Source organism: Cebus imitator, unplaced genomic scaffold, assembly GCF_001604975.1.
Source record: "Cebus imitator isolate Cc_AM_T3 unplaced genomic scaffold, Cebus_imitator-1.0 Scaffold116, whole genome shotgun sequence".
NCBI classification, from domain to species: domain Eukaryota; kingdom Metazoa; phylum Chordata; class Mammalia; order Primates; family Cebidae; genus Cebus; species Cebus imitator.
In genome coordinates this window covers 4902496-4914729 of record NW_016107431.1, presented here as the reverse complement: position 1 = coordinate 4914729, position 12234 = coordinate 4902496, and the positions used below count along the sequence as shown (strand labels likewise).

The 12234-nt window shown below is 30.0% G+C and overlaps 1 protein-coding gene across 2 annotated transcripts in view; it reads right to left on the bottom strand.

Annotated features, from left to right (window-relative positions):
* Positions 1-4737: 4737 nt before the first annotated feature.
* The window catches only part of MANEA (mannosidase endo-alpha), a 35224-nt gene continuing 27727 nt past the window's right edge, over positions 4738-12234 (bottom strand). For both annotated transcript variants that reach the window (XM_017538884.2, XM_017538885.2), the window contains exons 4-5: positions 9323-9399; positions 4738-8500 (exon numbers count right to left, since the gene is read on the bottom strand). In XM_017538884.2, coding sequence (XP_017394373.1) covers positions 7843-8500; positions 9323-9399 — 735 coding nt within the window. In that variant the 3' untranslated portion in view covers positions 4738-7842. The remainder of the gene's footprint in view (positions 8501-9322; positions 9400-12234) is intronic.

The following is a 12234-nucleotide window of genomic DNA, read 5'->3' as shown; positions in this document are numbered from 1 at the left end:
TTGTATCTTATACTATGAACATTGCATACTGTGTAGATGACTAGATATCCTTTTCCATACTGGCTTTCAAAGTCTTAAATTTGTGACCACCAGTATAGCAATGCATGTTATAATATTGTTTTCATTTAATATTGTGCTCAATGTGGACTCAATAGGTATGTTCCTATTCTTGCTCTACTTTTGACTGAAACTATATTGTCATATGCTATGCAGTTAATAAATCACATCCTTTCTGAAACAAAGCAGATAAGAAAGAAAGGCAGGTAAGCTGGGAATGAGAAAGAAAGGTCGAATGGTGGGCAGGGAGGCAAAAGCAGGCAGCAAAAGGGCAAAAAGTAGATTGCAAAAGTGGAGGCTGAAACTAAACCCAGATACTAATAGTTTTCTTCTATTCACTTGGCAGGCATAAAAAAATGAATCCATAACTAATAAGCAACATAGAATAAATGCATTCCAGGTCCTTCTCAGTGAATATAAATTAATTCAAATCAGCTACTTAAAAGCCAATTTAGAAAGAATAATAGAAAAGATTAGCTCGGAGATATTCATTTAGCTCACTTCTTTAGATGCTTTAATCTATGATTTTGCATCAGACAACAGCTGAATAAAACTATCCCCAAAACAGAGCCCCTCATGGATTCACTTTCATTGACTTGTCTTTTATTGTTATATGCTTAGAATTTATTAAAGACACCATACAATGACTTATCATAAGAAATTCCCTTATCAATGTCACGAAATGTTGAGGCCATTTTTCATAAGTTTTACATTCTTTGTGTCACAGGTCACAAATTAGTGACTTATTAGTGATATATTAGCTGATCCACCAGCGAACATTTAAAAATATTTTATAATATTTGACCATATTATAATCAGAAAAATTTACAGAGACAAACAGGAAGATATACTTCCTCATTTTAGGGACCCATAGCAACAAAGGGCAATGTTGACAGGAGATGCTAAGCACTCCTTTTAGGTGAGAGTTGTCCACAGTCCCTGGGACTATCTAAGGTCTTAAACCTGATGAATTCACTTACTTTTCTGACAGGTTCCCATAGCTATTTGCATTTTTGACCCTAGGTATAATTTATACTTGAGAAATTTATGTTAAAATGTACTGAAAAGGTAAAGTTTGCCTCCAATGGAAAAGGAGGTGCTTCTTTTCTGGCAAGAACAGCCATAGAGCCTCTTGCACTACCTATCAGGAAGCTCAACTACAAACACGTACTCAACCATATATACCACCAGTACTATATATAGACATTCTCTTAAAAAAAAATTCATCCATCATTATTTATTAATTTTGTAATATTTACCTTTTGTAGAAAAATACTTCAAATGCTTTTTGCAAAGACAGTGCATATATTCTAATAACAAGGAAACTTTATGTAAACTCTTAAGAATAAAACAAGGAAAAAAATGAGAAAATAATGTTGTATTACCAGTGTTGCATTATTTTACACATAATACTAATATGTAAAAAAAATAGAATTTGAGCTTAGGTACTGTTCATATGATTGTCACTATTTTTCTTATAAGATACCGACTAAGAGCAATTTTTGATAATGTACTTTAAATATTACAGAAAAGCAAATTTTTTTTTCCCATTTATTTATTTTATTGTATTTTAGGTTTTGGGGTACATGTGAAGAACATGCAAAATTGTTGCATAGGAACACTCATGGCAGTGTGATTTGCTGCCTTCCTCCCCATCACCTACATCTGGCATTTCTCCCCCTGCTATCCCCCCCCAGCTCCCCACCCCCCACCGTCCCTCCCCTATTTCCCCCCAACTGACCCCAGTGTGTAGTGCTCCCCTCCCTTTGTCCATGTGCTCTCATCGTTCAACACCCGCCTATGAGTGAGAACAAGCAAAGCAAATTTTAAAGAATTTACCAAACAATCATAATTGCAGTTAATTTTTTACATAAAATCAGAGATTAGGCTGTTTTATTTTAATATTAATGACTGAATATTCTGCCATGTGGCTAATATTTAAGTCTGGGTAATTAAAAATAATATACAGAATAGCAGCATTCAATAAATATAAATTTAGTATATGCAAAAAATATTTTTGATCTAAACTTCCTTTTGATTTTAAACTTCATAAGGGAACTTTGTGAGGTTTTATAACTGATTTCTCTATAAGATTGTACATAACACTTGCTAACTACTCTATTTGTACATTTTGAATTTCATACATAAAAATTATTTCATTCACTAATTCGTTCCTGCTTTACTGCAGTGGCTAGGACCTCCAATACAATGTTAGGTAGCATTCATAATGGGCAGTCTTGCTTGGTTCCCTGTCTCAAAGAGAAAAATTGCAAGGTTTACCACTAATTATAATACTTGCCGGTAGGGTTTTTGGTAGATATCCTTTTTCAGATTAAAAATGTTCCTCAGTTTCTAATTTGCCAAGAGTTAACATGAACAAATACAGAATTTTATCAATTCTTCACCACAACACTTTACCTTTAGTCTGTTGTTAATGTAATTAATGGCTTTTCTAATGTTAAAGCACTCCTTTAAATCTAGGATTGACATCGACTGGATCATGGCAGGCTTTCTTTACATGGTGGTATTTGGTTTTCTCATACTAGAATTTTGCTATCTGTGTGAATAAATGACATGGCTCTATGATTTTATTTTGGCTTCATGCTATACCAGCTGCATGAGGAATATTCCCTTATTTTGTTATGGCAGATGCATTCTTAATATCAGAGTACTTGTTAATAAATATGTTATTTGTTCAGTTTCTAATTTCAACATTTAATGGTTCTTTTCTCTGGTTAATGAAATTTTTCTTATTTTCTGTATCTCCCAAGATAGAAATAACTTAAATAGTATTTTTTATCCTTTATACTGTTTTCATGTATATACAAATAAATGGACCATACTTCCACTTGTTGAACTTGTGTTCGCATTTGGTTTCTGACCTTAAAAAACAATTCATTTTTCAACAAAAAGAGTAATATTTCACGAGGCTTTCTCTGGAAACACTTTTTAATGTAAGTACAAACTATTTAATTCTATCTATTTATCTATCTATCTATAATTGGTATTTTCTTAATGTTTCAGTTTTACAAGATTAAGAGTTTAATTAATATATTTTCTAATCCCTAAGAGATGCATAGTATTTTAACAGAGTGGAAAAAGTAAATATCTTGCCTAACACACTCTTTAAAAAAAAATTGTTACATGCTACTCTTTTAAGTGACTGTGTCCAAACATAAAAATTTCTAAAGCTTACTACATGCATTTCAGCTGAATTTCTTCCAAACAGATTTCTTTTTCTTTTTTTTTTTTTTCATTTGTTATTTTCAAGGCAATTTCAGGGCAAAATTTGTATTACATTAGACTCATCAAATTAACACAACAATAAACTGTTTTGATAATGGCTTTTGGTAAAAGTTACTCAAAAGTACTTTTATACAAGAACATAATTGTAATCAACTATTTATTTTAAATATAATGAGTAACTCATGATTTTCACTGTGCTGCTTACAATAAACTTTGTTCAGATTTTTAACCTATTCTTTTCAAAAAACAAATACACAAAAGCATGTAATACAATCATATACCATAAGTTGAATTGCAAGCAGTTTTATCTTACTACATAGAGCATCATTCTTTTCTTTCATATTGATATGGGTTTGGCTTCTAAAGATCTTTTTGACTTTATGGTTAAATTTATTGGTAATTTCATGTAATCTGAGAAGCCTAAAATTCACTACCTTTTAAATGAAACATAGAACATCCAATATAAAAGTGCCACTGTTTTAATTTCAACAAATTTTGGATATATGACTATTTTTGTTCATTAGTCCTTATCCTTTGATAAGTAGTAATTATATAACAACTTAAAAAGGCTATCAACTTTGAAAAATGTTCCTCCCCTAATTGATAGTTGGAATATAATATTGCTACTAATAAGTTCTTTGATTTGACTAAGGATGAATGAGTCTCTACAAGGTAATTAAGCCAAAATAGGACCTAAATTCTCAAGGATAATAATCTGGCAACAATCCCATAATAACGTTTAGCGTTTATGTGGATATATAACAACATAGTATAACATTTAATTTGGAATACACTTTTTCAAAAGACAAACATTTTTAGTATAATTTTTAAATTTTATTATTTTAATATTTAAAATGTAATGCTTTGAGCCATAAAGCCTTTTTGCTTGTGGTTCATCAAGCTTTCATTTAGAAATTATAAACATTTGCAAAAATAACTGAAATTTTGCTTTTCTTCACTATGGGATGTAAAAGTGTAATTCAAAATTTAAACATAGATTTTTAAAGACTGTTTCTGTAAGCAATGTAGAGTTTAGCTGCAGCCATGTTTAAATTGGCTAACTGTGGTCAGTTTGAAAAAGTGCATGAACTTGGTAGGTTCTCTACTGGTTTGTTACTTTGCTGTTTTAGGAGAAGATTAATTTCCTAATGGATGTCGGAGCTAATATATGATTATACCCAAAGAAGAAAAAAAAAATCGAAAAACGGCTCCCAAATTAAAAAAAAAATTATGTGTGCATGTTATGTGTGTATGTTTAACACAACTTTATAGATTTAAAAAGTATATACAGTTAAAGATACCACTTTGTAAGTGCTGCATATCTAAAAAGAAAATACATATAAAGAATGATGACTGGGTACTCCTTCTCATTTGTTAATTGGAAATCAAATAAGACATTTCATAAAGAGAAATGACAGACTTTAACATCTAAAATACAATGTATTTCATATATGTTTTTATTAGGTAAAATTTAACCATTCCATATAACAAAATAGTAATTTTTAATTAGTCTTAAAATCAAACAGAAAAAAAGTTAAACAACTCAAGTAAACATTAATAACAGCAGTTTTTGACAACATTAGTTCTTAAAAGAAACGGTAAAATATTTGGTTTCTATACAGTCAAAATAATTAGACTGATTAAACCATAAAAATTAATAACCTATAAAAGAATCCATTATGATTCATGCATTGTATAACTACACCAGTTTGTGTTTTAACAGTTATTTTACTATACTGATTCAAACACATAGTTTTTTTGAATTCAATAAATTCTTTGTTCTTATTTACTTGTGATCATAGCAATTTAAACTGTTACAAATAAAAAGGTAAAGGCAGAGATAATGAATACTTAAGGAAGATTTTAAAAGCTTTCCTCTCTAAGAATTAACAGAATTTTTAGAGATAATTCCTAATGCAGTTGGCTCACCATATTTGTGGGTTCTACATCCATGGCCAAGAAATTGCCTACTGAAAATATTTGAAAAAAAAAACAAAAAAAAAAACAAAAAAAAACAGTGTCTGCACTGAAAATATACAGACCTTTTCTTCGTATCATTGTTCACTAACCAATATAGTATAACAATTATTTACATAGCATTTACATCGTATTAAGTGTTGTAAGTACTCCAGAGATGATTTAATGTACACAGGAGGATGTGCATAGGTTATATGCAACTACTATACCAGTTTGTATCAGGGATTTGAGCATCTGCAGAGTTTGGTATCTATAGGGGTAATTGGAATCCAATCCTCCATAGACACTGAGGGATGACTGTAATTATTTTATTAAAAATGGAGAAAAAACATATATTAATATAAACTAGTAAGTAATTATGAGATGAGATGCCATTCTTCCACTGAGAATAACTTTTTGCAATGAAGACAGGATCTGCTTTAGATTACTTTGAAATCTGTTACTGCTGGCTGGTTAAGGTAACGTGTTGAGGAATCACAACAAAGCTTAGAGGTGAAGCATGTTGTGTGGATTCGCCATGTCTATAATGGGAACAAGACAAAAAGTGGTGGTATCCGTGTTGAGAATTTGCTGACCTTGTTTTTATAGACTTTCCCTTAATCTCACAACTATTTCCAAAAATTTATTTTCTGTCGTGGTGGGTTCAAATACACAACATAAACAATGACAAAAATTTCTCCGTGGTAGATACCTCGCTAACAAAACTTTAATGAAATATGGTATATTATAAAAGAGTATTAGGTATGACACTTATAAATTATCCCTAAAATAATATATTCTAGTTAAATGGATATAAGAAAAAATCCACAGGTTACATCTATATAGTTATTACTATATAGGTGCTTGGTTATATCAAAATATCAGTATAGTGACTTACTATTTTATTTTCCTCTAGAAAATAATGATTACTACTGCTGTATTAATTTCCTAATGCCTGATCATTCTCTGAGAAATGACAAATTCGTAAATTATAAACAAATTTAACATTAATAATGCCTCTCTTCAATAACATAATTTATGTCAAAACCACTGTTTAAAAATAAAATTTTGTCTTGTGATGAGTTATTTTATAATAAATTTAGTGCTAATTTATGTTTCTGAATGGGTGACTTAATACTCTGAAGATTTATAGGCATTAGTTTTTAGCATTATCCTATTGCTCTTCTTAACAGAACACCTAAGAAATAACATTTATGTAACACGATATACATTTTTTTTTACTATAGTTATAAACATTAATTGTAAGAATAGAGTGCATTTTATTTAGTTTTTAAAGATATTTATCTTTAGTACGCAAGTGATCAACTTGTCATAATGTGACAAGTTACTGATCACAAGTATTTTAACCTATAGGTATAAAAGTCTTAACATCTATAAAATGGGGATATTACTACATAAAAATTTGAAAGTATTAGCTTTTAAGTAAAATATTAGTTTCTCCATTATTATACAGTGTTAAACTTAATGTAAAGCCCAACTTCAGGACTTATCCTAGATATAAAATAATTTTCATTTCCATGTCTCTAAAATCTAAAATACTAAGTAAATTTTCCCTATTACTTTTGGTCAAAATAACTTAAAATATTAAAAGACAATCTAATGACAGTAATAACATTTTTATTTCCTAGAAAATATTTGGTCTCTGATTTAAAGACATGAATAATAGAATGGTAACAACTTAAAAATGGACAAGATATACTAAAAATGACATTTTGGGCATCATATCTACATAGTAATTGTGACACAATTGTTTACCTAATAACTGACAAGCAATCATTAACTTTCATAATGGGACTTTCCAAAGCTTCTAAAATACAGAATCTAGCACTATAAAGCAGAAACACTAAACATGCCAAAAACCTAGCAAGCTATGGGTAACCACAAATCTGCAAGTGAATCATTGTGCTGTAGATAGCAGGTCTTCCTAATACAATTTGATCGTAGTAAGGCTTAATTTATATAATTAAATTAAAAAAACTATTAATTTAAAGCCGTTTCAGGTTCACAGCAAAACTGAAAAGAAGTTACAATGATTTTGTTATTCTTAAGAATATCATCATTATTAAAGAGTTATCCAGAATCTGAATACTAACACAGTAAAGTTGATTAAATTATTTAAAAAATACCAAATACATGTACCAAATAACATGTACCTTATCTTTCAGGGTTTTTTTTTTCTTTAATAGATATCCCAAATATACACACAATCCTATTTCTTTGGGACTAGGATATAAATATAATTTAACTTGTGCTAAGTGCTTTGGGTAACACAAGCATTTATTCATTGTAAAATAAAAATTCAATTGTCATTAAATCAGAATTTTGATTTCAGTCAGAAATGCAGTAAATTATGCCATAAGGAATAATTTGCACAAATTTTGTCTCAGACATTTTCTCAATGTGATATTGTGAAGGCTGGCAATATTATCTGTAAAGAATTTAAAAAATATTTTTTAAAGATAATAATGTATACTGATTTTGAGTTTTCTTTCCATAACTCAAAACAAAAGCTACTTTTAAAAATTAGGTGATCCTAATAACTATTAAACTTTAATCAATGCATTATGAAACAGGTAGCTGGTGATCTAATGCATAAGTTACTCTTTCCTTACTGTATTTTTCAGACCACTTGCGAGTCAGTTCTAGGTAAAGACCCGGTTTATGAGGACGGTAATCTAGGTACACTGTATTACTGGTTCTTTTGGGAACAGCTTTTTCAATCTGAGTTCCTTCATGCCACTCATTAAAAGAGGTGATAGAAATTAAACTGGGGCGTGCCTGAAGTGCTGCATTCAGAGCAATTTCATAATACTTCCCATTGATTCGGTTCCGAGTGTTTTGCGTGTTCCATGGACGGATGCTGGTATCTATGTATCCTGGGCCTACGCTTGGGATAAATATCAAGTTGTATTTATCACAAAATAATTTTAGGCTAGCCCAATTTTGATGTGATGAGCCATAAGTGAAACCATTTGTGGCAAAATATGTGTAAATTCCATCGAAACCACTTTGAAGAATATCATGCTTATGTTTTTCTTCTACTAGAAGCGCAATAAACAATCCATCATAAGGAGAATTGCGAATACTCTGAGACCCTGAGGTGGTTAACAGATTGGCCCATTTTTCAGGCTTGGTGATATAGGAATCATAGATATAGAACATAGGAAGAGCATTGCCAGTCCTCGTCTTGTACCTGTAAAAGGCCGGATGATTTCCATATCTAGAATATAAGCATATATAAAAGTGAAATGAATATTCACAACTAATTTGCCACATATAAATACTGTTTATGTACTGAAAATGAAGGAATCAGTACAGTTTGAGCACATTGCTCCATTTCTTGGGGGAATCAGTTATGTAAGTGTAATAATTAAAAATGTATTTTTAATTTTACACATTAGAAAATGAGATACTGGATGCATTATCAAACAAGTGATTATCACATACTGAAGTTTAGAAATAATGACTCATGCAGTAAAAAGCCTATTATTTTCTACATTAATTCATAAATTGCCTTTTTATGTATCAGTAATGTTTTACTGTTGCTGACAAGTTTCTTTATAAGACTATGGCATCTGTCACAGACTATTAGCAGTAAATTTTTTTCAAAAAATGAAACCTGCATTAATAAATTATTTCCTTTTGATCAGACTAGATATAAATGAAAATATCAGCTCTAGGTCACTGCAATAAAAGCAGCAGTTTACTTTTAATAATCGGAACCTTTTTTCAAACAAGATAAAGCCCTATATTCCTATGGTTTAGAAAATAATGTCCACTTAGAATAACAAAATTACAGAAATCATACATAGCCTATAAACCTGTAAAATAGTGAAAATAGCAATCTTTCAAAAAGAAAGTGAATTGCAAGGAACTTTAGCAATGTTCTTTGAAATGATGGTGACATTCATTCACTAACAATTTTATTAAAAATGACAGATCATAAACATTCAAATCTCAAATATAATTTAATGCACTATTCTTAAAACAATAATTGTCACTGGATAACAAAACAATATTTATAAATATTGAAGAAACTCACTTGTCTATAATATACTTGACATTATTGTACATGTTTTGATCATCTCGATCGCTGTATGGTTCTATGTGAAAAGTAACCTAGAACAAACAAAAGAAACAATTAGGGGATAAATTATCTAAAATGTAAAAATAGAAGTATATTTCATATATTTAATAAAGTAACTGATATAATCACCTTAATTTAAGATGAATATTTATTGAATACATAAACTACCAAATAATTTTTACTAATAAAATTTACTGCTAAATAACATGCTAAACATCTTATATTTATTATCTTGGTTAATCTTCACAACTCCCTAAGGTATTTCTGTTTTCTTAGTGAGGTAATCAAAGATAGGCAGAATCTTAAGAAAGGTTTAGTAAGTTGCTCAGGGTCACCCAGTTTGCTGGAGGTAATACTGATAATCTGAATTGTGAGTTCAAATGCTTAACCACTGTGCAATGCTTCTTTTTATGTTTACTCCGTATAAAAATATGTATCTTAAATATTTAAATAACCTACATAAGATATATAGGAAATACTCTATATTCAGAAATATGTTTCTTTTAGGAAAAAGACCAAAAAAAACATGGTCCAGAACTATCTCGATTCTTTTCAGGTATGTGACCATTAAGCTTAAATTTAAATAAAGTCATTAGAAAATTTCTTTACATGATAAATTCTTCCATATCATTAAAACAACATTTTATAATATAATCTACATTTAATTCTATTAAATAATTTATAATAAAATCACAAAATATCTACTAGTGTTATAAAGGACAATAATTTTCATAATGCCTAGGTTATTGTTATGGTTTAGATATCCCTTAGACATATATATATATACACACATATATACATATATACATTATATATATATGTCGATATATAGAGAGCAGTACCTACAAATACTTCTTTTAAAATAGTGTGCACAGACTAAAATCTTTTAACTTAAGGATGGCTATACATAAATGAAGACAAACTAATTATGGCAAGTAAAGCCATTCTGTATGCCACTTCTAACTAGTAAGTTAAAAAATACAGAAGATACTTCTCTTGTGACAATCTATTACAGATTAATAAAACAAAGAACAAAGATGTTCACCTTTATTCCCAGTTTTACAGACTTACCAACATTAATTAAAAATCTTTATGGCAGTCTAAATAAATTTATTGATACTGTTTTAATTTCAGGTTTTGGCTGTATGAGGTATTTATGAAACCAGAGACTTCTTTTGTTTGTTTTTGAGACGGAGTCTTGCTCCATCACCTGGCTGGAGTGCAGTGGCATGATCTCGGCTCACTGTACCTCCACCTCCTGGGTTCAAGTGATTCTCCTGCCTCAGCATTCTGAGTAGGTGGGATTCCAGGTGCACATCATCACGTCCAGCTAATTTTTGTATTTTTAGTAGACAGGGTTTCACCATGTTGGCCAGGATGGTCTCAATCTCTTGACCTCATGATCTGTCTGCCTCAACCTCCCAAAGTGCTGAGATTACAGGCGTGAGCCACCAGACCTGGCTGAAACTAGAGACTTCTATTGTGATATGAAGCTCCTCTATTTTCAATTACCTAATTTAAAAAAATGTATTTTACATTAATCAGTGCTACATGTTTTCACAGAATCAATTTTAAGGTTAAGTAGTATTTAATAAAAATATACTTTTCTACTTTAAACAAAATGAGATTGGAGTAATATTACAAAAAGAAGTTTTGTCATAAAAAACTAAGGTCTAATTCATTTTCACAGAATATTGTTAGTATTGCTAGGGCAGAAACTGCTAGGGCAGTTAGATTTCTCAGTACTTTTGGTATTTGTTTTTTAAATTCAGTTGAAAGCAAACTGTCAAGTGTGTAGGTATTTTCATACTATTATATGATGTTACCTCGGGTAATTCTTCCTTCCAATACATCACTGTGTTTTCTAAATTTCCATTTTACACATAAAGGACACCATATTTAAGCAATATCCAACTTGAATTATCTTATATCAAAATGAATTTGCTTTTACAGTTGCAAACAACAAATAGCATGCTATTTTTGTAAAGAGCAGATATATATATATATATATATTTGCAGTAAATGCAAAAAGCTATTACTGATAAATATAAAATATTTAAAAATTTCCCTAATGTATTTCTAATTTCTTAATTATAATAAAATTACTTTGCAGTTTTAATTAATGATGTGATCTAGTCTCCATCTCTCTCTTCCATTTGGAAAAACTGATTAGATCAATTCTAAAATAAATTTTAAAATGACAGAATACTATACATAAAATGAAATATCTGTTATCTTTAGATAATAAGAATACAAACATTTCCTCATCTCATGCTTTTAATTTTGATCTTTCCCATCTCTTCCCCACCCTGCATTTTAATAACCTTTAATAAATAAATTTTAATAAACAAAATAAACTTTCTTAAATGAAGATCTGGTATTTTTCTCCTTCTCAAACTCCATTCCCTACTTTTACCCCTGTACACCCCCCATTCCCTGCCACAACCAATATGAGGTAGTTCTTCCTACTCCTATGTGGTGCCATAATACCTCATACGTTTCTCTTACTGAAATTTACTTGTATTTGTGTCTGACCTCCAGTAGATTACAAAATATTTTAGAGACAGAGTTAATACTTTATTATTCTTAATACTGTAGGCATTTGGGACTGTATCTGGCACGTGGCAGGCACTAAATGAATGAATGCAAGCATAAATAAATGGGCTAATGATTTGCATGCAAAAATGAACAACAGTTAAACTCTTAGTCTGCCATTTATACTGTATTTAGGTAAGATTCACAAGTTTTTAGGTAAGATTTAGGTAAGATTCAAAGGTTTTGCCATGGATTCACAATATTCATTTAACAACAAGGAAAAAGAAAAAGGAGAGGCCATGACTAATATAACATGTTTCAAATGGAGGTGA